The sequence below is a fragment of the Fusarium subglutinans genome (assembly GCF_013396075.1).
Source record: "Fusarium subglutinans strain NRRL 66333 chromosome Unknown NRRL66333_c0000042, whole genome shotgun sequence".
In the NCBI taxonomy this organism is placed as follows: Eukaryota; Fungi; Ascomycota; class Sordariomycetes; order Hypocreales; family Nectriaceae; genus Fusarium; species Fusarium subglutinans.
The window spans coordinates 260435-287726 of record NW_023502105.1 but is presented as its reverse complement, the minus strand read 5'-3'; the positions used below and the strand labels follow the sequence as shown (position 1 = coordinate 287726).

The following is a 27292-nucleotide window of genomic DNA, read 5'->3' as shown; positions in this document are numbered from 1 at the left end:
AGTAAATGGATAATTAGAAAGCCTAATGTTTCCTCCAAAATCTATTCATGAAATCGTGTAACTTTAGACACATATTATACTCAACCAGGTACTCTCAACGAAGCTCTAACTAGTGGCTACAAAGGCAATGGTAGACTGCGATGAGCTTGTTTCGCACGGCATTTGCGAGTCGTATCGTAGAAGCCTACTGTGAGGTCAAAGGTTTTAACTGCGTTCAACGAGTCGAGCCTAAGACTCCTATTCGGATATTCTCATCAGCATCCTCCACCTCCCCCGTCACCTCCATAGCCTCCTCCGCCGCTATCTCCTCCGCCCCCACTATCACAGCCGTAGCTGTCGCATCCTGCACCGGCATCCCCGCCTCCGCCTTCGCCCCCAACACTATTACCGCCCTGACCCCAGTCTCCAACGAAGTGATGACCAGCGCCAAGAAGTCGAATGTACGCAGCTCCCTGATTGACGTTGTTGGCAGTATTGTAGTTGTTTGCGTAGTAATCATCCTCATCTCTTTTTCGCCTAAAGAACGGAAGACACATTGTTATAAAGGACGGTGAATAGCTTCGCTCGTATATTTACTTGTATGAAAGATGTGTGAATATTGTGGCATTCAAAGTTCTGTTGTGTTGGCCCGATACGTTTGTTGTCCGATGACTTTGCCACTTGTGTTTGCAAAGCAACACAAGAATTTTAATGATAGTCTTGAGCACCGAGTATCCGCACTTTAGGCCATTCTTAAATACCAGTCTCACTGTTTTGCCAAGAGCTTTGGCAAGTATAAGTCCATAGCTTCGATTCGAGGTCGCAGCAGTCAGCTTATTCCACTGAACAGCAAGGCCCAGCAGCCAAGCTGCGATCGCAGCTACTTACCCAGGACGTTTCTAGCGTAATAATCATGCACCTGGTGCATATACCTGGCCACTCCCTACATGCCAGAGCCACCAGATGGTATGATCTACAGCTGAAAGACGGTGCATATCAAAGTAAGGCATATGATTAAATTGCGAACGCTTCCCAGGTTGTTGTGCTGGTCTAATAAAGTACAATACTGTACAAATCTAATGTCTCTCGCCAGGCCAGTATCTTGGTATCCTACAAGGTTTCAATCATGAAACTCCAAAGCCTAATGTTACATCAGTTTATGAACAACCTCCTCCACCTCCACCATCTGCACCGCCGCCCCCACCACCGCCATCACAATGACCTCCTCCATGATGACCTCCTCCGCTGTAATCGGCCCAAGCTCCAGCTAAATCACCGGCAGCTGAGGCGTAGTGACGGCCATTTTTACGCGACTTCTTGCCGCCGTAGTGGTATCCGTAGTTGTGATAGCCGTGTTTCTTTGAGTAGCCCATGGCTGGTTGTGGATGGTAATCGTACACCAGATCATGTTTCTTCTTTCTGAAGAGTGGTATACACATTGTGGTGCTTTATGTTGATGAGCGACTTGTTTGCTAATTCTGAAGCCCTGAAGTAGATAAGAAGTTTGTTTCGTTTGGTAATGGAAGCTGGGAATGCAGTTGTGGTTTATAGAAATAGACAGCTCGTAGTAAAAGCTTTTTCTCTGTAGCAGTGTTTGTTATGATGAGACGATTGATAGATCCCAGCCAGGAAACGACACGCACTTATATACATAGGATCCGTGGCTTGATGCAGCCTAGAGTGACGTTTGTCGTCAGCTTCCTCGCTCCGAAACCAGGTCTGAGCCCCAGGCACCCCATTAGAGCATCCTTCGAGAACAATTCTACGGCGAATATGTCACTAGACAGCACTTGATTGATCAGTCTCACTGTTGCACAGCCACCGGGGCATTTTATTGTACAGTTGATCGCGTGAATCTTCCCCAATTGGTCTTAAGACGGTCTTATTGTTCCCCTGCAATTTTGCTGCTCCAATCTTCAGCCCTGTCTCCAAGTGATGATCTTATCCCAAAAGGGTATCAATGGAGCGATGCGATCGACCCGCCTCTGACGCTAACGCTGCGAGAACAGCAAGATCATCGTCAGCTGCTGATGCTGCGCCATGTTACAGCGACGCTGGTCTTCAATACTGTTAGGATATCCTCATTTCCCCAGACCTTAATGCAGCGAGAAGCCATTTGAACGAGTCAATCTGACTTTGTCGACAGCCAGACATCAAAGGGCCATACCGAAACCAGAGTACCCTCTATCGAACCCCAGGAATGGGATGGATAAATTGTCAGAGAAGGCATCCCTATTGTACAAGCCCATGATGTACAGTACATAATATACAAATTAAGTTAACACTATAGCTTTCTCTTGCCAGTAATAAGCTCAAACTCCTTGTCCGAACTCTTCTCGAGCTCCCTCTTCACCCAAGCTCCTATACTTGAAACAGCCTCTTGAGGGCTCTCCAAGTGCAACTGAAAGAAGCCCTGCAATAATGATGGCGTGAACGTATCGTCAGGAATTTCTTTCCCAAATTCCACAGCAAGCTTCTTGATCTCATCAATATCGAGATGCGAGGTGCATCCGAGATCGGGAGAAAACATGCGGATGAACATCTCTTCGGCTGACTCCCGATTGATGTTGCCCAGGAGAACCTTCATATCGACTCGTCCCGGTCGGACCAATGCGCTATCCAGCTGCTCGGGATGATTGGTGGTCATGATAATGATGCGTCCTTCAACCGAACCGACGCCATCCAATACATTCAAAAGCCCTGAAAGAGTGCAATTGGGTGCAGAACTTCCTTCTTGCCCATTATCTGAATTTGAACGATCCGTCCAGACCGCATCAATGTCTTCGAGCAAGACGACACAACGTGGAGGAATTTCCTGAAACATTTGCTCCAGATCTGCATCCGTGGCCACACTGGGAATCTTGACTTCATAAAGATCCAGTCCAAACTCGCCGGCGATTGCAACTGACAGCGATGACTTTCCAGTTCCAGGGGGTCCGTAAAAAAGATAACCTCTTCTATAAGGCATGCTGCGACTCTGATATCTCTTCTGTGTCTTGGGATCAAGATAATTTCGAATATCGCCAAGAAGCTCTTGTTTCGTCTCCTTGTCGAAGTGAACGGTCTCTAAATGTCGAATGGGCTTCCGTGCCTTTGGTTTCCATGATAAACCATAGCGATCTCGAGCGTAGATAATCACGAAAAACTGTGTTTGCCGATCTGAGTACTCTCGACATGATTCGATAAAGGTCTTGATCGGCTCAGCCGACCAGCCAAAGCAGCTCACAGTGATCTCTTCTCCTCCGATCCCGTCATAACTAGGATCTGATAAGGAAGAGCTGAAGTCGTCGATTCTGCGTGTCACAAGAAAAAGGTTTCCCTCATAAAATAGCCATCTGGTGTTCCAATGGGGTGAATACTGGATAGAATGCTTTGTCTTTTTAAGGGCTGCGGCGCGATCTCCATTCTGCCCGATATCGGTGCGTCCATGAAATGAGCGATAGTGTCGTTCCCGGTTAGCTAGAATCCATTTAACAACACTTCTGTTGAGAGGATCGCCACCGGGAATGGTCACTGATGCGAGAAAGAAACGCCGTATCGTACCGTAGACTTCATACCATATGCGATGCAGAAATCTCCAAGCTGTAGGTACTGTTCCGGCAATGGCAATGAGCGACCCGATCTGTGTGATATCGAGTTCTGACCAGCGCGAGACAACATCTCTCATGATACCAATTCCCTGCGACATTGGATCAAGAAGATGCTGCCCGGTAGCAGCGCCAACATGGAAGTGATGAGACATATTCTCGATGCTCACCAAGTTGGCGACGTGCTCAATTGAAGCTCAGCGTTGAGTGCAATTGAGCGACCATTGAGAGGAATATCTGCAAGCGACGAAGGGTAAAGGAATACAATCAAGAAATAAAACAATTACATCGGTTTAAAGAGCGACAAGAAGGTCAATTAAGAATACTGTACAGATTGATAGGGGATTCCGTCATACTGTATCCCAGAAATTTGTCAAGATTTGGTAGCATTGGAGATTTGCCATCATTCCCCGCCTACCATTCTTGGCAAGGCGCCCCTTTTCATGCGTCCTGATCCCTGTTGACGTGACTGTGGGGGGTCTAACCTTGCTGGCATTTTTATCTTGATTACGCAACAGAGATCTCAATGCACTTGAAGGTTTATCCAACGAAGCAATCTGGATATGACTTCCTTTCCAGAGGCCGATTATATTGTACTGGTCCTTCATGATCGTCAAAGCATTCCATAGTATCACGGGCGAATTGCGAGCGGTCATATGATAGCTACGGTTGAACAGAAGCTTGATAAATGATATGTCACAAATTCACTGAACATAACGTGCCAGCCTTCAAATAACCAACATCCGTATTACTGGAGTTTTATGAAGTCATGTTAACGATTACATCAACAATGATACTGGAATGTCCACTCTGAGGCTTGATCTGAATATCATATCCAAGAGAGCGAGGGAAATCAAAAGACATGAAGGGCTCATCAACAGGTTTGAAAAACGTCTCCTTCCCCCACTCAGACCAAGCGACCTCGTAATAAGGGGCAGTGCCAATACCCAAGAACTGTACGGGACAATGAATGTTGACTCCGAACCAGGAGCCATTGGGCGCATACCAGATACAGTATCCATCCATCTCGCCCTGTGCCCAGGCCCCATTTGTAAAGAACCATGCTAGAGATGTTGAGCCAGTACGGAAATGTTTGTCTGGCATAGCCCTTACAGACAAGATCCAAGACGGCTGCACTTTAGCGTCGTGGAGAGTGAGAAGGTCGCCACCGGTTTGGTTCCACCAGGTAAGGATATATGTGGCATCTATCTCATTGGAATCCTGAGGTTTTAGATCGGCAGACGGAGCAACTTTGGGTTTGGCTCCATGCTCTTTCAATGCTTGAATGGCCGCTTCGAACATCTTTGGATCTGGATCTACGGTTACTATATGTTTTCGCGGGTTGTGATGAGGTAAAAGATTCTTACCGTCTACGATTGATTTGAGCGTGTCGTAGCTGGATCGCCTTCGCTCAGGGGGAGGAGGAGGGCCGGCTTTGTCTGCAGGCTTGGCCGCGCGAAGTGCGTTTGCTTTGACATAGTAGGCGACACCTTTGGGTAATTAGTGACAGTCTCAACTCAGATATTCATTACTTACTTTCCGGGTGAGCAACTTCAGTCAGCCAACGTCCCGCTTGAGCAAGGCAGCTCATGATATCCTCTGCGCCCTGATCCTGTGCAAGAAAAGAGGTAATGGCGCCAGAAACAGTAAGCTCGTTTGCTGGTTCAAGCCATAAAGCGAAAAACAAGTTTACTGCTTCGACATTTCCCGACTCTGTGCACGAAAACGCAACGCCAGAAAGTAGATGATCTTTCAAAGCATCAGTACCTTGGGACATCGTTCGGACGAACGAGTCTACAGCTGTTTCAGAATCGAACATGACTGAACCATAAGGTCCATCTAGCCACCAATCCGATTCCCCTTCCCAGCGTAATTCCAGGCGAGACATAGTTTGTGAAGTAGTTTGCTTTGCTTGGATTCGTAGATTAGTTATTGTCGTTGGAGGTCAGATAAACAAGAGCGAGACCCAGCGCTACTTATACTTAACACTCGAGATAGTACCAGAAACAAGTCCGTCAGCATATTGCCGTCATATCCGCTCGAGAACCCACCAATAACGGATACCGAGCCAGGAAATCAGGCACTGAACTCACGTCAAAGACTAGTGATTCCGCCACCAACTATATTAGGTTCAGCCCTCAAACCTGGCCTCGCGGAGATCTCGTATTGTAACTTCGCAGCTGCTCGGATATGCTTTGCGATACTTCCCAGCCCAAACACTCCACTCGCTAGGCAATGGCTGTCGTCACCGATTATAGTCGTCAGCCGTTTCACTGTTTCAGACAGGCACCCAGTCACAACCAGCCACGGTAACCACTCGGAGTGATTTAAAGATGACATTCTGGAGGAAAGCAAACAGTAACACATGTTTGGTGTAGTAATATTCTCCTTGAGTTTCCTAGATACTGCTATGGCTATCCATATTGATTCTTGTATTGCCTGATGCATAAATAGGACATTGTCGGACAGATCCAAATCACGTTTATTCACCACGAATCTCATCATATCCGACTCTTCAAGAAACTTTTATGTTTGCCACATTGGCTCACTGAACCTTGTTCCCTTTGATTTCATTCCAGAAGTCAATGAAGTCTCCAACGCCTTTGTTAGCCATACCCTCGATATGAGGCAGCTGCTCCTTGAGCCACGCTTCTTCTTCTCCCGCTTGAGGGGCAGCCATTCCCCCCTCACGAATCGTGACCAGAGGTACGAACTTCACCATAATCAGCCTAGTCTCCTCATCTTCTTTGCTCCAAGTTGACTTCTCCGGCGGAGACGTGACTTGGAGCGTTTCGTACCAAGCTGCTTCAATCTTCGCACCGAGATCATCGAAATCTGCTTTCGATCGGGCCGCAGACGTGCGAACGTTTCCAGAGATGCGATTTGATGTTAGAGGGTGAGACTTTCCAGCGACGAAGTAAGTGTTGTTGGTGTTGTCTTCTGCGAGGAAGCGTACGTGGACCAAGAATGCTGGAGTCTTGAAAGCTTCGCAGTGAAGCCTCGTAATTGCGGTTGCCAAGTTTTGACGTTGGTGCTGTGTGAGAGGACAAGAGTGGTGGACTTCGTAGAAAGGCATGATTAAACAGTTGATGGTTCTTTTATTCAAGTGCTCAAACTGAAGTCATGGAACGGGTTAAATAGAGGTGATGTCAACTTGTACTGGCGACAAATGCGGGGTCGGCTTGTTGATGCGTGGTTGACGGCCAAAGGGCGAGATATAGCCGTGGATAAGATCATGGATGTAATTACAAATTGACATTCATTCCAATTCTAAGAACACTGACTAAGCTATGTTATAGACCATTGAAAGTCAAGCCTTCCGACCATATGGAACTTCTGTGCGTCCAAGAATGACCAACCATTATAATGAGGTTGTCGACGTAGTTTCTACCACTTCTCAATGTAGGGTCGGATATCAATCTCCTGGGTAAACGCAGAGCGATGTTGGGTATGAAGATTCCAATAAGCTTCAGCAATCTACATCTTCCATTAGTAACTTTCATGCCAAATACGCTGATCAATTTACCGCATCAGGACTAATCTTTCCATCCTCGGCGCCGTCATTAGCAGCCCATTGCTTGGTACGAGGGATATCTATCACTCCGTCAATCACAGCATGGGCTATATGGACGCCCTTTGGTCCAAATTCACGCGCAAGGGACTGGTGCATTGCGCGTTGGCCCCATTTTCCAGCTGCGAAGGTGCTGAACTGTGCGGAACCCTTGATAGAAGCTGTGGCACCGGTGAGGATTAGAGTTGGAGGATAGTGAGAGCCTTGTACTGCTTCAATAAGATGAGGGATAGTAGCTTGTGCAAAATTGAAGAATGCTCGGCTTGTGTCGTCAGTTGAGTGCAGCTTCGGTTCGGCGGGACAACTTACATGGATCCATCGATGCTGGCATTCAGATCATTCTCTGTCAGCTCCAAGAAAGGCTTCTTAGCAAAGCCGCCGCTTCCGACGTTGTAAATAGCGGCTGCGAGTTGGCTATCTGGCAATTCCTTGTTGATAGTCTCGAAAGCCTTCCTCAAGGACGCAGCATCTCCAACGTCGGCCGAGACTCCGATTGCCTTACCGCCCGCCTTCTGAACATCTGCAAGAGTACTCTCATAACTCTCAGGTCGACGAGCAAGCAATACGACTGGATATTTTTGAGCAAATCGCAGAGCGACGGAACGACCTGGTTGAAGATCAGTAAGCCGGAGTAGTTGAAAGGAGGGGTAAGCTTACCAGTGCCAGGGCCGACGCCAGCGATGAGAGCGTAGAAGGACTTGGATGACATCGTGATAATTGGTTGGGTGTATTTAATGGATGATTTGATAGATAGAAGATATATCTGATTGTGAAAATACCGTGAGAATTAAATAGAAAGATGAATATTCAAAGTGGCATAATGGTTGTGCCTCGTTACGTCATCTGCTTATAAATATTGCTGCATTGCGATGGCGTTTCGCGTCTTCAAATCAACTCCGACGGTAGCTGACTGATGAACTTCGGACTACCGAAGCATCAAACTGTTGACAAATCCAAATACCCAAAGAGCTTCTGATTTATTGAGATCTAGTGTCCTGCTATACTATGCAAATTATTTGATATCGTTCTTTACTTTGTCCACCCACTTGCTCCCAAACCCACTGAGAAGGGGAACGCGAACGAAATCCGCGATATCACGATACAAAACCTCTCGCTTCTGCTTTCCAACTGCAACGCTCATCTTCTTTGCCTTTTTCATTCCTTTTTTGGCCTTGCCGAGTTTCGATCCAACTTCCCATATCATCCAATCCACGGCCACGCGCGTGATCTTGCTATGGTCTTCCCATTTAAAGACTCCCGTGTCGTTGTTCACATCTCCCTTCAGAACTTGCTCAAAGATTGAGTGCAAGAACTCTGAGCCCTTGTCCTGATTTTCAGCGAGGCTCGACCATGAGCCGCCTGTGATAAGAGTGGCGGTTGTCAGGTTGCGGCCACGACATATTATTCTAGCAATCTCTGCCTGTATCTGCATTAGCAATGTTTCCTAGCTCACGGGCTTTGGTACTTACAAGTTTGGTCGGCTCTGGAATAAACTCAAACACCTTCAACTGTGGAAGATTATCAACCAAGGTCGAGACCGTGTCAGGCTCTAAGCACGTTATTTTGTAGCCACTTGTGACACCCCTGTAGGATATCTTCAGCTTGGTCAGTTTCTCATGTTTGAGAATGGCTCTGACTAGGGAGCTCTTCAGACCAGGGTTGACCGTGATCTCTTGACGGTATTGGCCGTAATCATGCAGCTCCAGACAAGTCAAAGTGTCGAAAGACGATATAAAATCGATTCTGGCGTCAACGTGCGCTTCTTGCTCCTCGGGCACCGCGAAAGACGTTTCCTTTCCCATCTCAATGTCCAGATTGCGCAGTTTTATTTCGGCCTTTTGATTATCTCGGGCCTTCGAGAAGACATCGCTGAGATACTCAAACAATATTTTGAGATCATGTGAAAGATAGCCGAACTTCAATTGTTCTAGCGCAACAAAGTGGACAGCATTTGCTAGAGAGTTCAAAAAGTCTTCGTCGATGGTGGCTCCAGTAAGAGAGAATGATTTGAGTGAGGTAAGGCTCTTGCCTTTCGGCCAGTCATCCAAGAACACAGAGCTGAACGATCCAGTCTCTATGTCCAGGCTCCGAAGGGTTGTCCTAGAATTGAGAATCAAGGATAGTGGAGTATTATCTTTTCGGAAGTTGGGGCTAGCAAAACCGAGCAGATGAATGGCCAAGTGTTTGAGATCTTTGATTTTTGCTAGGGGTTTGGCTTCGCTTTCTCCCAAGTTACCGGCAGAAACATTCAAGGCTCTCAGATTGTTTTGGCTTGCCAGACTCTTGGAGATAGATCTGGATTATGTTAGCCTGAAAATTGGTACCATGGAAGATTTTGCATACTCTGTGATACTGGAGGTTTCGACGACCTCAAGATTGGCCATATTCTTTAGAGCTTCCTCGACATATCGATTCACAATGAACTTGTGGTTTTTCCCTGGGTCGCCGATAAAAAGACTGGCTTGACGAGCGTACTCCCCAAAGCCAGGCTTCTTCTGAGGATCAACAACGTTTGGAAAGCTTGCTTGCTGGCCTCGGTACTGGCCCTCCCTCCTGAGTTGTTTTCTTTGATTAATAGACAGAAAAGGCTCAAGAGTTCGGATTAACTTGGGAATATGAGCATGATAGGCTACAGAGACATCGATGTGTTCGTAGAGTCGAGGTACAACCATGGCAAAGTAACTCTTGCTTGTGCAGCTAAGTCTCCCGAGCGTTCTAGTATCCTCGATCTGGCTGCGTTCAGCACTGCGCTAACTTGGTAGTAGATGGCGTTTATCTCACATGGTCCAAAATCAAGTTCAGAATCTCTCGTGGACATGACCAAAGAAGATCAGTTGTTGTACTCGTCGGTGACTTCTCGGACATTTCTTCAGCCTTGTTACGACTAGTTCCTGCCCTGGCCTTCTTTGTAGCTAGCCTCCCATCATCGTTGGCGACGCGTCTTTTCGCATTGCTGATGACGAGGGGCTTTTCGTGCAACTCGCTCACTGTTCCTTTACGCTTGCCTGTTTGGCTAGGCATGCCAGGACCGGAATCATCTTGGGCACTTGTAGGCGCCCGGTCCTGCAAAGCATGGAGCCTGGCGCTCCTCCGAGTGGACATGATCAGACGACGGGGAGAAGATTTTCGGGGGCAATGGCGGGAGCATCGAAGGCAGGAGATGAAAGGAGTATAAGCCGAAGCTAAGGTTACGCGACGTGTTACCAGATCCTGGGCGATATCACGTGACACTGCTAAACCTCTCCATGAGTCCTAAAGTCCTCCCGTCGGGGCGTACACCAGTACAGCCTTCATGATGTGACCGTATCGAAACAAAAGTTCTGCAACGTTATTAATGTTCTGATAAAGCTCGGTGGAGTTTCAGGTCCCATATTCCAACTCAAAAAAATACATAAAGAAAAGCCTGACTCCTCCCATAACTCAGCCCCTCGACACGTGAACGACAGACACAAGAACGCTCTACTCTCATGTTCACAACCTTTCGAAGATCCATCAAGTCTCGAATCAAGAGTTTCATGGATCCAGGCCAGACGCAGAGAATTTCTGGGAGGTATCGCATGCCGCCGGAATGGCAGAAGCACTCCCAGACGCTAACTGCATGGCCATCTCCCGCCTCTATTGTCGAGGAAAATAGCCTTCGACAGGCGCGCGCGGAAGTCTCGGCTCTTTCCAATGCCATCTCCCGCTTCGAGCCGGTCACAATGTTTGCCCGCCCGGAAGACGTTCATGAAGCATCTGAAACAGTGTCTGATAATGTCACCGTGCGACCACTGGCTGTGAGCGAGCTTTGGATCCGCGATACAGGACCGGTCTTTGTTCATGGAACGCAAAATGGCTGCTCTACTGGGCTCAAACTGAATTTCAATTATTGGGGAGCCAAGATACCATCCACTGGTGATGAAGCGGTTGCTGCGAATATCCAGATTCCAGAAGCTTCAGTCATAGACCATAAGGATGAAAAAGACGCAAGTGTGCCTCAGGGAAATGCCATACCTATCATTGACGCCGGTTTCACTGCTGAAGGGGCCGCGATTGAGGTCGATGGAGATGGAGCCCTTCTGGCGACTGAAAGCTCCATCATCAATGAGAACCGCAATCCGGGCAGATCGAAGGAAGAACTGGAAGGATTATTCCAGAAATACTTTGGAATCTTCAAAGTGATCTGGCTTGCCGGCGTCAAAGGCTATGATATCACTGACTTTCATATCGATGCATTTGCGAGGTTCATCAAACCGGGCAAGGTTCTTCTGAGCAGACCTTCTGAACGTGCTGATCCGCGGGTAATCCAAGCCTACAAAGAAGCCAAGGAAACTTTGAGAAACGGAACAGATCATCAAGGAAGACAATTGGAAATCTTTGAAGTCGAAGAGCCTCATCCAAGTGACCTCCCCGGCGAGAATTGGGATCATTTCGATGTCACTGTTGCTTCATACGCCAACTACTACCTCCCCAACGGAGGCCTGATCATGCCGCGCTTTGGAATTGGAAAGCTGGATGATGATGCTTACGCCTTGTTCCGCCAGCACTTCCCAGATCGGGAAATTGTTCAGGTTGATTTGAGCATTCTTCCTAAGCTCGGTGGAGGAATTCATTGTGCTACGCAGCAAGTGCCGGCGGAGGATTGGATGCAAAGACGAACACGAAGAGGGGAATTGAAGTTCTAAGGTTGTGACTTATGCACTGGGAGAGACAGTGGTGATTTGGTGACCAGTGTCGAATTGTAATGGCATTTCTCCAAGTAATACTCTACTCAATTTCATCACTTGATCCTTTTCGAGGGCGGCAAGCATGATAATGGATTTCTCAACAGTACAGTTGAAGGGATACCTCTATTTCGCATGAAAGTTTTATCTTAGTCGTTTATTCATACCGTCGCTCTAATAATACAGGGATTAATCTTCTAACATCGGCCTCCAGGCTGTGTCAAATTCTCAATCATTGGTGCTGCACCTGGCCACGGCATCTCAATTGTTGTTGCTGCGCATGGCGTGGACGCTATCCCCGTCTGTATTGTTGTTGTTGCACCCGGGATCAATAGACAGGGGGACCCAATGGTTGTCTCTGTGGCGGGCATGGACGTGGAGGTCTAACCCGTCCGTCCCCTCCATCGTTGTCGCTGTGCCTGGCCTCGACATCCAGCCCGTCTCCATCGTTGTTTTTGCTCCTAGCATCGCCGTCCCCCCATTCTTCTACCGCCGCCCATCATGCCTCCCATACCTCCACCCATGCGTCGTCCGCCTCCCATTCCTCCCATCATACCGCCGCCTCCCATGCGACCACCTCCCATGCCTCCACCCATGCGACCTCCGCCGTGGTGATGGTGGTGAACTACCTTGACAGGGCGAGGACCCATCATTCCACCGCCGCCAGAGCTATAGCGGTGTTGGCTTCTTCCGAAAGGGAGACACATTGTGATTGTAGATATGTGATTGAAGTGGTTTGAGTTGTAGGTTTTGTGCTGATTGAGTTTGTTGCTGAATTGCTCTGGAGATAATTCGTTGCAGCTACTGCCGATCTCGGATGTGCTTAGAGTTTGTTGATTAGGTATCTGGTAGAGAGTATCCGAAGAGTTTGGGTTGTAGTATTTAGTGGTTTGTTATTGATGATGATGATAATGAATTGCGATGAAGGGAATTGGAGGCAGTATATATAGTCTTCAATGCCATGTATGACATCTCCATCTCGGCAATGCAACCCTCAGTGAGTTGAAGGGGGATAAACTTGGATTCATCGATAGTTTCCGTATGACGCCACTTCAGCTCCAAACCGTGACCCGGAAGGCGCAGAGCGTTGGCAGATGTCATGGCTGGGCCGACCTAGGCTAAGCCTCCCTTAGGCTTGATGGACCCATTGGTAGCTACGCAGTATAGAGTTGTGGCTTCTCCGTTAGATACAAACCTTGTTATGCCAAGCCACATGCTCGTCAGACCCAAGAAAATGGGGTCTCGGCGGCGTCGTCATCTCTTACCATACCAATAGCACCACTTCCCTGTACTAAATTATTAGTCCCTGATCTCTCGGTGCGCCAAGACTTCGGTTCAATGGGCTTGCGATATCTTAATAACGAGATTTGATGGTCTTGGAAGGTTGCATTGATCAACTGCACGTCAGGATTGAGAGATTGAGTTACATACTTCCTTCATCAGTTCAATTGACTCCTCAAAATGGATTAAAGACTTGTTGACAATTTCTTGCTCACGAATTGACTCAAAATGACTCGCCACAACTCAAATCGCTGTCCTTCTTTCTTTATCTGCCAGGTACAATCCGCCCCAAAATCTAGACGCGGTCACATACCAACTGGCCCTCGTTTCCCAAAGATGACAAGATCAAGTTATGTAGGAGAGAATACATCTATAAGTAAGTGACTTCTGAACTCGAAGGTATCGATACCTGATTGTGAATGATGAAGACAAAAGGACATGATTCGTCGGCCAATAGAAGTTGCTATGTGTTGGGAACGCCTTGGCCTGGACAGTTCCTATCATCCCAGTTCATTTTGAGATCTAACATTTCTATTTCTCGAAACACTGAATCAAATCGTAGTTTCTATCGTGGAAGATGGCATTACCGAGGTTGTCGGGCGTGTTTATAACCAAGCCCCAGGCCTGCTTAGCAACTTACTCTTTCAAGCGAATCCACTTCTGTTGGTAGAGTATCTATGGCAGCCTTAATGAGACAATCCCATATTAAATGGTTGCAAGCCACTTGCAGTCGTAATCTTCAATTTGTAAGCCAGGTGTGTTGTGTTGGTGCAGTTGAGATCCGTGGCTGAGAGCTTAGATCAACACAGAGAACTTAGAACTTAGCGAGTCCTTCGCAGGTCGTCCGACCGACTTTTTGATTATCCTTCTCATGAAGGTCTATTACTTAGTATCATAGTTTAGCGTTTTCCCATTTGATGCTTGACTCTTATGCAATGGACTGTAGTGGCTTCCAAACTCCGCTCCATACTCTGAAGTCCGCAATCCTCTCGGCCGCACAGTCCACTGTCTAGACATCTATGTATACGGCTATTTGCTGGCCATAACATTAAACTTTCGGTTGCCAAGTTGCTAACGCGCATTGCTAGGATACAATAGTCCGCACTCCGCACTCCGCAGTTGCGAGCACTTAGCCTAGTTTTCGCGTATTTAAGATGGTCTGACCTCGAAGAACCTCATATCCATCAACTGTCGCAACATTGGCACATTCGCTCTAGCACAACAGGAAGAATTCTCAGTGCAAAGCTCAGAATTTCTCAGCAAGATGAAGGTTGCGATCCTCGGTGCCACTGGTGAGACGGGCGCTTCAATCTTGAACGCCCTCCTCGAGTCTACGGAGCCGCGATATGTACGTCAGGTTTTATTCTTGGCGTCATAATCTTATTAACTTTCCTGATACTTCAGGAGATTACTGCGCTAGTCCGTCCATCCTCAATGGAGAAACCTGAGGTAATTGCTCTCAAGGAGAAGGGAATTAACGTTGTAGCTGCGGATCTAAGTGGTCCTGAGGATGAGCTCGCGCGAGTCCTCGATGGGATAGACACCCTTATTTCAGCCATCAGTGCTACCGGCCTCCTGGCGCAAATTCCGCTCATCAATGCCGCTCAAGCCGCAGGTGTCAAGCGCTTCTTGCCTTGCTGTTTCGCCCTGATTATGCCCCCAGCAGGTATTTTAAAGTTGAGGGATATTGTATGTCACCCAATTATTATATTGCTGCTACTACTGACAGATGAGAAAGAAAGAGCAGGTGATCAATCACGTCAAGAAAGTCAAACTTCCTTACACTATTGTCGATGTCGGCTACTGGTATCAGTTGATGCTACCTCGCTTGCCCTCCGGCCGTATTGACTATGCCCTACCAATCACCTTGGGGTGCATTCCAGGTGACGGAAATACCCCCTCTGCCTTTACAGATCTGCCGGATGTTGGAAGATGGGTCGCTCGCATTATTGCTGATCCTCGAACTATGAACAAGATGGTCTTCGCTTACAACACAGTTCTGACAATGAACCAAGCATACGATATGTTGGAAAAGGCCAGTGGCGAGAAGACTGAACGCAGCTACGTAAGTTACTGATCTAGTCTAAATCGAGGAGCCAGAAAGATGCACTGTGCTAATCAGATTTGGGTTTGTAGATCTCGGAGGCCGCGGTCATGGAGGGAGTGGCTAGAGCAGAGGTTGATTGCCCGTCTCCGGACTCGTTCGACTACTTTGAGGTAGTGAAGTATCAATACTTCAACGCACTCGGAATTCGTGGGTATAATACCCCAGAGTACGCTCGTTACTTGGGATATGTAGATGCAACGGAAATCTATCCCGACATGAAAGTGACCACCCCGGAAGCCTATTGTGAGAGGCTTCTAAGCGGCAATGCTACAATGATCTATCAGCGGTTGATGTCGGCCGCTCAGTAAGGCGAGAGACGACGAGCATACATAACGCTAAACCTTTGCTACGTTCTTAAAAGTCTCTGCTCAGCTCGAGCTTAGCCTAGTTTCTTCTTTTGTTGAATAAATATTTTTTCTCATAGTAAAGTATCCACAGCGGAAGTCATACCCTCTTTTCTCTTCTTCTTAACCCCCTACAAAGCTTCTAAAAGGACGAGTCGCCAACAGGTATGCACTGCATTGCACTGTAGTAAATTTCAAGCTCTCGATCTCAGAACAGGCGTGCCATGAAATCTTCTAATGGTATTTCGAAGGCTGGGGATTTCATTGCACATAATTTCCGGTAAGTGACAAGATCTGTTGTAACCTTTTGCAGGTTTGGTAGATCTTGATGCTCTTCTCGACGAGCTGGTCGGCGGCGGCGACGAGGCAAAGGACTCGTGGCCAGCCTAGTGAAAGATAAATGCAGAACGGCCCTCTTATACGAAAGAGTTTTTCCGATCCCTGTGATGAACATGAATACCCCTATATGTCGTATGCTGATGATATGGTCGTGTCAATGAGGGGTCACAAGCCTCACATCTGGCGGCTGACTTGAGTGTGCATCGATTCTTGCACTCATGACTTCGGCCAAAAATATGCATTGCGTGTCAGCTTTGTGCGAGAGCTTAGATAGTAATATGCCACGTCCGTTACCCGAGGTCCGCCCCCAGAAAGAACGAAGGGTATTATTGAGCAAGTCGCGGTTAGGACTTATGCCTGAGACCTTAAATCGACACAGAAAACTTGGATATTGAGCAAGCATTGGCAACGTGGCCATCCTCTTCATGACCTCCGTAAATTGGCGGAGCGTATGTACTGACTAAGTGCGCTTGCCCGATCCCAATGGTGCCAAGCCTCTTGAGGTGCCACGGCTTTTGGATGAATAGATAAATTTAGCAAATGTATTGGTATGCGTTTATTTTAATGTCTCGGTGTCCGTATTGATGCGGGCCTCGGGACGTATAAATATACGTGAGCCAGCTCAACAATCTTAAGCATGGAGTCAATCACAGCACTTGACCGGTCTCCATGATGTTCACTCACATAACTGTTCTTCCTGCCTCGACAAAAGTTGGAAAAGAGGCCATTCGCTTACTTCTGGCCTCTCCAGCCAATCCTACTATCCGTGGCATCTATCGCGATACTTCTAAGGCACCAGATGAGTACACAAGCCATCCAAACTTCAATGCAGTCAAAGGCGATGTTGCGTCTGAGGAAAGTTTCAATTTCGAGAACTCTAATGCCGTTCTGTATGTCCCGCCGCCGACTTATGAGAACATCGACCAAGGAGAATGGGCCAAGCAAACGGCAAACAATGTCAAACGTGCCTTGAAGAAATCAGACGTCAAGAGACTGGTTGTTCTGTCTGGTCTGGGGTCTCATAATGACCATGGTATCGTAAGTAATAGTAACCAAGTCGCCAACCTTGTCGATACTGACGATGTAGGGCTTTGTCCGCTTAAATCATCACACCGACAAGATTCTCAAAGACTCTGTGCCTGAAGTGACTATTTTACAGTCAACTCATTTCCAAGAAGAGTTTGAGTACATGTTTCAAATGCCTTTGGCAGATCCACCAACAATCTCATCATGGATCGCTCCAAGACATTTCAAGATCCCGATCGTCAGTCTCAAAGACGTTGGCGAAGTTTGTGCCAATAACTTGCTCAACAATCTCGAAAATCCCAGTCCGCAAGTCCTCAAGATCTTTGGCCCCCGTGCCTACAGTTCAACCGATATGAGAGACATGTTTGAGGAAATCACTGGCAACAAGGTTGAGCTCAAACTTGCGCAAGGTGAGGATTTAGAGGCTTTCTTCAGACAGATTCTCCCTGAGAATTGCATTGCAGACTTTATGGAAATGATAGAATCGTCACTACCGGGTGGATTAATCGCTAAGGAGTATGGAGCTGATGAGCATACTGTGACTGGAAGGGTTGACATGTTGGAGGTTTTCGGTGAACTCGGTGAGAAGTATGGCTGTTCCAAATAAGGCATATATATATGACTCTCTTTCAATCACGGATGTCGGATAAGGTGAGATGTACAGTACAGTGGCATGAGTCCAGTATGCTCATCTGCGTTACCTGTTCGACGCGGATGATTCTTATAGGGGTTCGTAAAAGATCATATCCTGCTTGTCTGCATAATCTATGAGTACATGCGAGATGTTGCATTTATCAAGCGACGTCGTTTAACTGTTGCCTTTAATTCCAGAAGGTTTTAACATCATGCGAGCTAATAAACTCGGGATAGGCGGGACAGCCCGACTATCTGCTGCTAGAACTGAGCAATGGCCCAGTCGGCTGATTGAACTCTAATGCATCTAGTGAAGACTATCAAAACAGCATTCAGTCTATATCTTACTAACTTGGGTGGCAATTGGCTTCATATAACGTGCGTGTATCTATCGGTTGATGCCGATGAACTTTGCGTGAATCACGCGAGAGTTTAGCCACATCACCACAGTGACAAGGCGGGGGGTTTATGCTGCTCTATCAATTATCTAACAGGCAGCCGCAGATAAGAGTAAAAATCGGCTCAAAAATGCCGTGCTTCATCAATCTACAAAGGTTCCTTCCCATGGATATAAATAGAGATCCTTGCTCCAAATGCAACGGAACTTATGTTTTTCAGTGTGACCATGATGCTCTTATTAACCTGAAACAGGAAGGTGGCTGGCCGTATCGCAAAACTATATGAGAAGCGCAAAGCCCCCCGCGATTTATATCTTTACCATAACAACAACATATATCGCCATCACCAGAAAGTATGTGGTTTGCTGGCTGCGCTTCCGCCGCCCTCTTGGCGCTCACCGCCAGAGGAAGCGCGTACAGTATCCCCGCCCTGTCCGCTCGAGCTGACTCGGACTCTGGATCCATAAAAGTTCATAACATCTCGGTTCCCGTCGATCATTTCCACAATGAGACCAAGTATGAACCTCACTCGGATAAGAAGTTCCCCTTGAGATATTGGTTCGACGCGCAGCATTATCGCGAGGGCGGGCCGGTCATCATCCTGGCGTCTGGTGAGACTTCAGGCGAGGACAGAATTCCATTCCTACAACATGGTATTCTGAAGATGCTGGCCAATGCGACCGGTGGTGTTGGAGTCATCCTCGAGCATCGTTATTATGGCACCAGTTTCCCAGTTCCGGATCTCAAGACAAAGAACTTGCGCTTCTTGTCCACTGAGCAGGCTCTCGCTGATACAGCGTACTTTGCCGAGCATGTCAAGTTTCCGGGTCTGGAGAAGCACAATTTGACCGCTTCCAACACGCCTTACATTATCTACGGTGGATCCTACGCTGGCGCATTTGCTGCTTTCGCCAGAAAGATTTACCCAGATGTCTTTTGGGGTGGCATCTCCTCTTCTGGTGTCACCGAGGCCATCATCGACTACTGGAAGTACTTTGAGGCTGCACGCCTTTTCGCACCCGGTGACTGCGCCGAGGTCACACAAAAGCTCACTCAAGTTGTCGATAAGATTCTCACCGGCAGCGACAAGGAGGAGAAGAAACAACTCAAGATTGCGTTTGGTCTCCTTGGTCTACGCGACGATGACTTCGCATCCACCATTTCCCGCGGCATCCAAGGACTGCAAGGTAACAACTGGGATCCTGCGCAGGATTCGCCTGATTTCGGGATCTACTGCGGCAGTGTTTCTTCTGATGCTCTCCTCTACGCCAGCACTAGGCCTCTCACTCCTTATGTCAAGAAGTGGCTCTCAGCTCATGCCAACAAGAACGATGTCAAGTACTTGACGAACCGTTTCCTCAACTACATTGGTTACATGAGGTCAAATGTTGAGTCTGATAAGCAGGGAGGCTGTCAAGGCCAGACTGTGAACGAATGCTACTCTATTCGCGAAATGTATGGCAGCACTAGTCTTGACCCAGCATCCAGTGGACGTCAGTGGACATATCAAACATGCACGCAATGGGGCTACTGGCAGACTGGTTCCGGAGTACCTAAGAACCAACTCCCTCTTGTCTCTCGCCTCGTCGATGTTGAGTTCAATACCATTCCCTGCCGAGAGCAATTCAACATCACAACCGATCCTGATGTCGAGTCTATCAACAAGCTTGGTGGTTGGAACTTCAGCTACCCACGCGTGGCCTTCATCGACGGTGAATACGATCCCTGGAGAGCCGCTACACCTCACGCGATCGGTCTTTCTCCCAGAAAGTCAACAGCCAGCGAACCATTCATCCTTATCCCGTACGGTGTTCACCATTGGGATGAGAATGGTCTGGACCCCAACGCCACTGAGATCGCGCTGCCTCCTCCCGCTGTTGCCAAGGCCCAGCAGGATATTGTTGATTTCACGAAGACTTGGTTGGAGGAGTACGAGAAGGAGAAGGGGAAGCGTGCGAATGACCTTTAGGATGCGATACGTTGATATTCTCTGTACATAGTTAGAATCATGCTTACGATTATGACTTTGACCTCAGTCCTAGCAATACAGTTCTCTGATGTCGCACCCCTCTGGTCCTGGTCTCATCCAGCTATCAGTCTCGACGAGCGTCTTCCGTGACATATTATAATGCATACGGACTTTCCACAATCTCTAATACTTTGGGAGATTCTTGTTACGACCAGCTGCTCGGACAAGAGTCCGAGGCAGGCGAAGACAGATGTGACCAAAGAGTTCAGCGAGTCCGGCCCTTCTTCACATTTATCCTACGCGATAGATTACAAAGACACTTCTAGTACAAGTGCCGCTACTCGACATATTGCAGACACTAACCTTACTCGGTTTCATAGTTGATAACGGTGAGCCAAAGGAACGTCACACGACAGAGTGTCTGTGTCGAAGTTTAGAGCTAGCAGCGTTACAATAACACCAACAGAGAACAATTGTAAGACACGTCACGTAGGTATTGGGTACGATCAAGCATATGATATATATATCAATGTAATTGAATTATATCTTGGACTCGAGGTCACATATATACAGCAGAATACTCAAAGATCCATCCCATTCAGGATAAACAGGCTTTTGTCCTTGTAAAAAGACCTTTCATACACAACCACGCTGAGTGGTTTGCTTAGTTCATGAGGTCACGAGCGTGACGGCGGGCCTTCATGCCACGCTTGGCCTTGCAACCAGTCTTGGCGGGCTTGGTAGCGGCAGGAGCCTCAGTTTGGACAGGAGTGGCAGGCTCCTGGGCAGCAGGGGAGGTCTCAACGGGGGCAGAGGGCGCCTCAGCGGCAGCGGAAGTAGCAACAGGGGCGGCAGCGGAGGTACCAGCGGCGGGAGCCTCAGTCTGGGCGGGGGTCTCAGGGGCGGCAGAACCAGAGTCGGAACCAGAGCCAGAGCCAGTGGTGGGGGTACCCTTGGACTTCTCAGCGAGCTTGCCCTGGGTAACCTTGGGTGACTTGATGGTCATGGCAGGGCCAGGGATGGGGTAGCTGGTAGGGCTGTTGTAGAGATCGAAGACGATACCCTTCTCAGTGGACTTGTACAGCTCAGTTCCGAGGGTACCCTCAGGGAGCTCAGTGCCGGAACCAGAGATCTCGAGGTTGAAGCACTGAGGGTAGTTCTGAGCACCGTTCTCCTGGCCAGCGGCGTGGAGAGCAATGATCTCGTGACGGAGAACGTAAGAACCGGGCTTGATGTTCTCGGGGATCTCGATGAGCCAGCCGTTGTCATTGGCAATCAGCTCGTCAGAGGCATAAGTACCGGGGTTACCGGACTTGACGAGACCGGCCTCGTCGATCTTGAAGAACTTGAGAGTCTCCTTGTCAACAGACTCACAACCGGCAGAACCACAAGAGGCCAACATGTCAATCACGGGGCCCTTGTGACTCTCGGGCCACGTATCCCATTTGATGTAGATCTGATCGCCTGCCTTTACGGCAGCGTGACCCTTTGCGTTCTTAGCATCGCGGTGGCAGATGATGTCGCCGGTGCCGAAGGCATCAGGGGCGACGAAACCGTTGTCGGAAGCGGTGGTGGACCAGGCGATGAGGGTCTTGGGGTTCTGGTCGTAAGGAGCAGAGCTAGCATCGAAACCGTCGTAAACGGCACCAGCAACGTTGATGGAGGAAACGTGACCGTGGGCAGCAACGCCCATGGCACCGGCAACGGCGGCGAGAAGAGTCTTGGAGGTGAAAGAAGGCATCTTGAAGTTAGGTTGTGTAAGAAACGTGGGTCTTGAGTTTTGTAAAAGAGTGGTAATATCCGACTGGCGGTTGAAGTGAATGAATGAATGAGACGACTTCTGTCAAAGAAGTGTGAAAGAATGTGCAAGGAGCAAAAAGTGAATGGAATGAACTGCTGAATGAGCCTGAGTAAAGAAAGAGAATATCATGAGAGAGGAAGAGGGCGGTTTATATGAATGTTTGGCGACCTGAGCTGGCGGGTAAAGAGCCTCATGGCTAAACGGATCAGTTTCCCGCCTTGGATAGATTGAGGCAGGGGTGTCATGCTCGGGTCGATATGCCATCAGGGATGAGGGTGGTGGAGGGTTGCATGGTGTTGGCCAAGGCGGTTTCAGCCCCTGTGGTTTTATGGGTATGATTGATCGAGATATGAGCAGATCATGCAAGTATTACAGTGATTTTCATAGTATTTTAAAGTTTAGAGTCGCATGTTACCGACGGTATAAGTCGAGGCTAGCATCTGGATCTTCACGATAGTCTGTAGATGGCCAAAGTAAGATTGATTATTGCCAAGAAATGGCAGAACGGTCACTCAGTTGAATACTACCAACACCGTCCCAAGCGAAGTGACGAGCCCGTCTTGCAAGCGAGCAGTCAGTCAATCCATCTCGGCCGAAGAACCGCTGTACCTGAAACTGGGGCAGAAGACAAGATGAAAAACACAAGCGTTCTTTTGTTCCTGCTTTAGCGCCGCAGGGGTCACGTCAACGGTGTTTATTTTTCCGCAAGTCCCCGTCTCTAGACCCTTGCAGGCCCAAGCTTTGGGTCAGTCATCCTGAGACGAAGCCCTTCTCCTGACGTCGCTTCCAACACTTCCCCCTCAGCAACACAAGTCCAGACGAATGAAGATGGATCTAGTAACCGCTGGATAGATTAAACCAACGGATGAATTAATTATTAACCGATGGAGACGAGAGGACCCAGATTCTCAGGTGGCGTCAATCAATACGGCCTTTGACAGGTCGGCTTGTGCGTTGTAAGCCGTCTTCTTGGGCCGATTGAACCGATCGTGGTGGTATTCTGTGATGAAACCGTAAGAGCTTCACGATAACCCTCCAAAACACCAAACAGTTGGTCCACTCTACAGTGATAAACTTTTAGGGAAACAGTATAGTTTTATGCTTTTCCTACATCACATAATCTTCAACAACCGACTCTCAACAAGCGCCATAGAATCGCGTGACTTCCGTGACATGGCGGTGTAAGATGGTACCATGTGAGCCAGTCTCTCAACCAAGTCGTAATGTAGTATCTCGGATTAGTATTCGCATTCACTCTTTTTCGCTAACTAACTTTTTTTTTCTCGCTCTCGCCCATCTAAAAGTCCAAGCTTTCCCATATTTCCCGCCTAATCTCCCTCAGCCCCCTTTCAACAGCTTGGCGACGTTTAATCAAAATTTCCCACTTCCCTGCATCAAAAACTGCGAAGGACAGGAAAAATAGGAACAAAACCAAACAAGTTTCCACGAGTTCGTCTCTGATAAGGGAAAAGATATGCTCACGTCGGCGCAACTTGAGACACAGGGGCCGGGTCTGCAGGGGTCCAGCGGGATTCTGAAACCTGACAACCTTGGCGAGGAGGAACGAGAACAGAGAGGAGATGACAGTGACATCGAGGGGCGCCTGAAGCCGAGTCTGCAGTTTACGGGGCATCAGCTCTTCTATGTTTTTGGGCTTGACGGAATAGGCGCCATGGCTTTATCCGGGGGTGTGAATTTTGCTTTGGCTTATGGTGAGTTTACAGCTGAAGTCTGAGATGAAAAGCTAATGAGAATGGATAGTCATGTACACCACGCAAGACACTATCAAGAACCCAATTCGGTTGTTTCAACTGCCAAACACACTATCTGGCGATGCAGCTGTAACAATTATCGTCCAATGCATTCTCACGTGGTTCGTTGAGATGGGACTCGTCAGTTACGACCTTTCGAAACGCTCTGTTCAGCCGATTGGCTTTGTTCCTGAACCCTCGCATCAGTGGCTTCAATGGTTATTATTCCTCTCACCAGCATCCGATACAAGCGACTCGGAAGTTGAAGAGAAAGAGTCTCAAAGAAAATCCACTGTTCCTCCTGTACTTACGATATTCGTGCAAGGGGCCCTGAGAGGTTTCATACTCGCTGTCGTGGGCTTCTTTATCCTCTGGCCACTGAGCGTGGGGGTTCTAACGACAGTTGGAGAACGTGATGGTGGGGACTGGAGATACAAAGACCGCTGGACACCACAGGCTTTCAAGGCGATTCTAGGCGGCGTTCTAGGTTTGCTTACGACACCTTTGATGGCTTTGTTCTGGCTGATCAAGGCGGGTTGGGAGGGTAATGATGAAAGAGCTGAGGCAAGAGACTCAAGACGGTGCCAATACGCTGAGGCTAAGAGGATGAGCGCAAGGAGCTCGAGGCAAAGCCGATATATGGCGCAAGTATAGACATGCATTCGCGAGAAACGTGGCACCCGATTGCTTGATGGATTGATGACACGGAATTATAGTACTCCATTAATTATGCCGGAGCAGGGTCAAGCTAGAAATATGGGTATGGAACGCTGGAAAGGAAATGCCGAACCTTGACGAAAGAATGATAGTAAAGGTCACATATAGACTAATGAAATAATAATATGGCAGAAGTCCCTAATTGCCGCGTTCTCGAAGTCTAGGGTGGCTCCGATGGAATTATAACGTGTTGCTGCAGATGCGCAAAATGATATGATCTCGCATTCAGTTTCCTGAGAAGGTTTTATGTTTTGTCATGGCGCCAGATGATGGGGTAAAGTCGATCATCGTAGTTTCAATGTCTAATTCATAATATCGAGAGTGAATGATTGATCCTTCTCCTTCAACGTGTAATAGGCGATGTGAGTTGAATGGCTTTCGGGTGAGACCTCCAATTGCAACGCTGGGATCCTTGCGCGTAGGCATCGTAGGGTGTGTCGAAATGACGCGGCCCTGCAGATATCAATGGGCTCATAGAAGGATAGACACTACTTTTAGAAAGCCCGAAATAAAATCTTCCGCATTAGGGATACCAGTGCCAGCGTTGAAGCTGGAGGCGTCGCGCGGCGGTTGATTTTGTCAAAAAGCCCTGTTGCATCCCAAAATTCGGAGCTCCACTGCCGGTCTCCAGATCATCATCACTATTAAGTTGTGAAAGGGACGCTTTGCATCATCGATCATCTAGCTAGTGTTGATAGCCAACGTCGTTCCATTGAATCTTAGTGAATATCCTTTAATTCTAATCTAGAGCCCTAAGTAACTGATCACATTCGCTTAGGATTGAAGTACACCATGATTTCCTCCCAGGCCTTCACCAAAGATGTCCCCATCGCTTCAATCATAGTCCATATTCGACGGGGAATATATCGGATCAACCAGTAAACACCCGCACATAGCCACCAGATACATTCACCTAAGGTCCCAAAGATTGTCTTGAGCACATTGTAACTGGTGTTGCCAAAGGCCACCATAAATGCAACGATTGCTTTGGGCGCGTCCACGAAGACGGCGCGTACGAGATGGCAGAAGCCATTCCATACATCCCCAAGAGTGATCCCACGCAAGAAAGTCACGACTGCCATGGTCGCTGTGTGAAGGAGCGAGAACAGCTTAACGAAAATGTTGAGAATGGCTTCGCCGACGCCCTTCAAACCGCTTCCGATCCATTTGAGAACAAACATTACTGCGCCAGGTATGCCGGTCAGAACCTTCCAAAATACTTTAAAGGTAGCCTGGACCAAGCTCTTCAAAAGCGACGGAAGCTCCTTGATGCCATTCCAAACCTCCGTTGCAGCGCGTTTGAGGGTGCTAGGTATCCCGAGTACCGCGTCCTTGACCTTGCCAGGTAACTTCTTCAAGAAGTTCTTCACCCGATGGCGACACCCCCAAGCAGCACGGCATATCTCTTTCGGCACATCCCAGACTATAAACCTGGGGAGATCCCAAATAAGGATTCTGACGAACTTGACGATTCTGTTGACAGCTCGTCGCACTCGGTCCATTTGCTTTTTATGTACGGTCACCCATCGCTTCCACGCGCCGCCACGAATAGTAGGGAGATAATGCACGACTTCGCGGTGACGGTTCGAGGCGGCTAGACGAAGGGCGATCGCTCCATCGGGCGCAATGATGTCGTGTTTCGCGCCGTAGTCTTCGATCAAGACTTTGACCAGCGCCAGGTGCCCGCGCTCAGCGGCGACCATCAACGGCGTACGCTCAGGCAAGTCTGCAGGCTCGATGGTGCTATTCTCATCCCGGGCGCGACCGAATCCATTGACGCTTGCGCCAAGGGCAACGAGGCGGCTCACCATGGGAACCTTGCCCGCGCGCACAGCAGCATTTAACGGTGTCTCGCCCCATTGGCTTGCAGTATCGGGCGACACCCACCCACGAGCTATAAAATCGGCGACGATATCATCGTGGCCATTCTCGATAGCGGAGAAGAAGGCCTTGACTATGTCGCATTCGAGTCGGTGTGCTTCGAGGTACGGTTCCCTATCTGCACTGGAGGCAAGTTGCTGGAAGTTCGGCGCACGGCTGGCGGGTGAGTAGAGGATAGGGAGCTCGACCCTTTCGGTGGCTTCGATTCGGTTCAGAAGGTCGTCATTGTCGATGGCTGAGTATGGCGGAAGAGGGTTGGGAAGGCTTTCATTAAACGCAGCAGGATCTGGTAGCACGTCGTGAGGCATTTCGTAGAATGATAGATGATGATCACCTCAACCTCAGGTAGGGGGAGGGGTAAGTATTTGAAGTCATCTCAAGCATTTGTGGCTGCCGTCAAGGCGGAATCAGCTGCTTTCGTTGGCCTTCTTGGGAATGGATTGCCGGTGTGAAGTCGTTCCGAGGTTCTGGAAATTGGGGGCGTTTTCAGCTGCTGGTCTCTGCCACCGCCAACGGTCCTGCAGGGTTAGTGGATGATATTAGCGTAGGTTGCCTGTAGGGCTGAGCTGTTTGGTGGGCACAGCCACCGAGTTTTGCTGGGCTGAGAGAATGGAAACTGACAAATATTTCCATTGATTGGAACGCAGCAGAGTACGCCTATTGTTTAGCTTCTTCCGGCAAAATTGCTTAGTATGGCTCGGCCAGCATTTTAGTGAATCCCAGCATGGTGGCATCGTCATGAATCTGGAGGGTTGATCAGGCAAGATGGATGTTATTGCTAGCAACTCAAGGTGATTGACCGGACGGTCGATCGAAATCTTGAGTGTGAAAATTTGGCATGACATGATAGCATAGGTTTTCTTCAAAGCTTATACAAAAATATTATGAGCATTTAGATCTTATGCATGAGCGCAACAATGTTCAATCATAACCAAGCCTCGGGGTGTAAGAAGACTTCTGTCGCTAAACTAATGTGCTAAAAATAATTAGTCTAAGATAAGATCCTCTAAAACTTGACTAAATTTACCTAAGTTTACCTAAGGCTTTTTGTCACCTAGGATAGAGGTCCTAAGTTCTATTGCATCCCCTTGCCAAGCAGACTGTGAAGCGAAATTTCGGCATTGTTTCCGAGGCAGTACAGGGTAGCCGTTTTCAAGACAAGTCAACTTCATAAACTCAATCAATCAACGTTGTGAAACCGAGAA

At 48.2% G+C, this 27292-nt stretch overlaps 15 protein-coding genes across 15 annotated transcripts; 5 read left to right on the top strand and 10 right to left on the bottom strand.

The window, feature by feature from the left end:
• Positions 1–254: 254 nt before the first annotated feature.
• FSUBG_4703 (uncharacterized protein) lies at positions 255–536 on the bottom strand (the record flags this gene model as incomplete). Its single annotated transcript, XM_036682722.1, has 1 exon — positions 255–536. One exon carries the CDS (start codon positions 534–536, stop codon positions 255–257), a length of 282 nt encoding a protein of 93 aa, XP_036539879.1.
• Positions 537–1136: 600 nt separating this feature from the next.
• FSUBG_4702 (uncharacterized protein) lies at positions 1137–1418 on the bottom strand (the record flags this gene model as incomplete). The annotated part of the gene is made up of 1 exon (XM_036682721.1): positions 1137–1418. The coding sequence occupies one exon, from the start codon at positions 1416–1418 to the stop codon at positions 1137–1139; it is 282 nt and encodes a 93-aa protein (XP_036539878.1).
• Positions 1419–2263: 845 nt separating this feature from the next.
• FSUBG_4701 (BCS1-mitochondrial of the AAA family of ATPase) lies at positions 2264–3721 on the bottom strand (the record flags this gene model as incomplete). Its single annotated transcript, XM_036682720.1, has 1 exon — positions 2264–3721. One exon carries the CDS (start codon positions 3719–3721, stop codon positions 2264–2266), a length of 1458 nt encoding a protein of 485 aa, XP_036539877.1.
• A 604-nt stretch (positions 3722–4325) lies between these two features.
• On the bottom strand, positions 4326–5385 carry FSUBG_4700 (uncharacterized protein; the record flags this gene model as incomplete). Its single annotated transcript, XM_036682719.1, has 3 exons — positions 4326–4876; positions 4934–5056; positions 5103–5385. The coding sequence occupies 3 exons, from the start codon at positions 5383–5385 to the stop codon at positions 4326–4328; spliced, it is 957 nt and encodes a 318-aa protein (XP_036539876.1).
• A 726-nt stretch (positions 5386–6111) lies between these two features.
• FSUBG_4699 (cis-3-chloroacrylic acid) lies at positions 6112–6642 on the bottom strand (the record flags this gene model as incomplete). The annotated part of the gene is made up of 1 exon (XM_036682716.1): positions 6112–6642. The coding sequence occupies one exon, from the start codon at positions 6640–6642 to the stop codon at positions 6112–6114; it is 531 nt and encodes a 176-aa protein (XP_036539875.1).
• A 311-nt stretch (positions 6643–6953) lies between these two features.
• On the bottom strand, positions 6954–7846 carry FSUBG_4698 (7-alpha-hydroxysteroid dehydrogenase; the record flags this gene model as incomplete). Its single annotated transcript, XM_036682715.1, has 4 exons — positions 6954–7043; positions 7093–7399; positions 7447–7744; positions 7795–7846. The coding sequence occupies 4 exons, from the start codon at positions 7844–7846 to the stop codon at positions 6954–6956; spliced, it is 747 nt and encodes a 248-aa protein (XP_036539874.1).
• A 303-nt stretch (positions 7847–8149) lies between these two features.
• Positions 8150–10239, bottom strand: FSUBG_4697 (uncharacterized protein; the record flags this gene model as incomplete). The annotated part of the gene is made up of 4 exons (XM_036682714.1): positions 8150–8557; positions 8607–9432; positions 9481–9866; positions 9919–10239. 4 exons carry the CDS (start codon positions 10237–10239, stop codon positions 8150–8152), a joined length of 1941 nt encoding a protein of 646 aa, XP_036539873.1.
• Positions 10240–10604: 365 nt separating this feature from the next.
• On the top strand, positions 10605–11801 carry FSUBG_4696 (peptidylarginine deiminase s; the record flags this gene model as incomplete). Its single annotated transcript, XM_036682713.1, has 1 exon — positions 10605–11801. The coding sequence occupies one exon, from the start codon at positions 10605–10607 to the stop codon at positions 11799–11801; it is 1197 nt and encodes a 398-aa protein (XP_036539872.1).
• A 300-nt stretch (positions 11802–12101) lies between these two features.
• Positions 12102–12547, bottom strand: FSUBG_4695 (uncharacterized protein; the record flags this gene model as incomplete). Its single annotated transcript, XM_036682712.1, has 2 exons — positions 12102–12142; positions 12355–12547. The coding sequence occupies 2 exons, from the start codon at positions 12545–12547 to the stop codon at positions 12102–12104; spliced, it is 234 nt and encodes a 77-aa protein (XP_036539871.1).
• A 1838-nt stretch (positions 12548–14385) lies between these two features.
• FSUBG_4694 (isoflavone reductase P3) lies at positions 14386–15962 on the top strand (the record flags this gene model as incomplete). The annotated part of the gene is made up of 5 exons (XM_036682711.1): positions 14386–14469; positions 14526–14810; positions 14851–15186; positions 15258–15471; positions 15886–15962. 5 exons carry the CDS (start codon positions 14386–14388, stop codon positions 15960–15962), a joined length of 996 nt encoding a protein of 331 aa, XP_036539870.1.
• A 621-nt stretch (positions 15963–16583) lies between these two features.
• FSUBG_4693 (uncharacterized protein) lies at positions 16584–17544 on the top strand (the record flags this gene model as incomplete). Its single annotated transcript, XM_036682710.1, has 2 exons — positions 16584–16949; positions 16999–17544. 2 exons carry the CDS (start codon positions 16584–16586, stop codon positions 17542–17544), a joined length of 912 nt encoding a protein of 303 aa, XP_036539869.1.
• Positions 17545–18323: 779 nt separating this feature from the next.
• On the top strand, positions 18324–19937 carry FSUBG_4692 (serine carboxypeptidase s28; the record flags this gene model as incomplete). The annotated part of the gene is made up of 1 exon (XM_036682709.1): positions 18324–19937. One exon carries the CDS (start codon positions 18324–18326, stop codon positions 19935–19937), a length of 1614 nt encoding a protein of 537 aa, XP_036539868.1.
• Positions 19938–20601: 664 nt separating this feature from the next.
• On the bottom strand, positions 20602–21678 carry FSUBG_4691 (endoglucanase; the record flags this gene model as incomplete). Its single annotated transcript, XM_036682708.1, has 1 exon — positions 20602–21678. The coding sequence occupies one exon, from the start codon at positions 21676–21678 to the stop codon at positions 20602–20604; it is 1077 nt and encodes a 358-aa protein (XP_036539867.1).
• A 1534-nt stretch (positions 21679–23212) lies between these two features.
• Positions 23213–24143, top strand: FSUBG_4690 (uncharacterized protein; the record flags this gene model as incomplete). Its single annotated transcript, XM_036682707.1, has 2 exons — positions 23213–23450; positions 23500–24143. The coding sequence occupies 2 exons, from the start codon at positions 23213–23215 to the stop codon at positions 24141–24143; spliced, it is 882 nt and encodes a 293-aa protein (XP_036539866.1).
• Positions 24144–24970: 827 nt separating this feature from the next.
• On the bottom strand, positions 24971–26395 carry FSUBG_4689 (ankyrin-3; the record flags this gene model as incomplete). Its single annotated transcript, XM_036682705.1, has 1 exon — positions 24971–26395. One exon carries the CDS (start codon positions 26393–26395, stop codon positions 24971–24973), a length of 1425 nt encoding a protein of 474 aa, XP_036539865.1.
• Between the last annotated feature and the right edge of the window lie 897 nt (positions 26396–27292).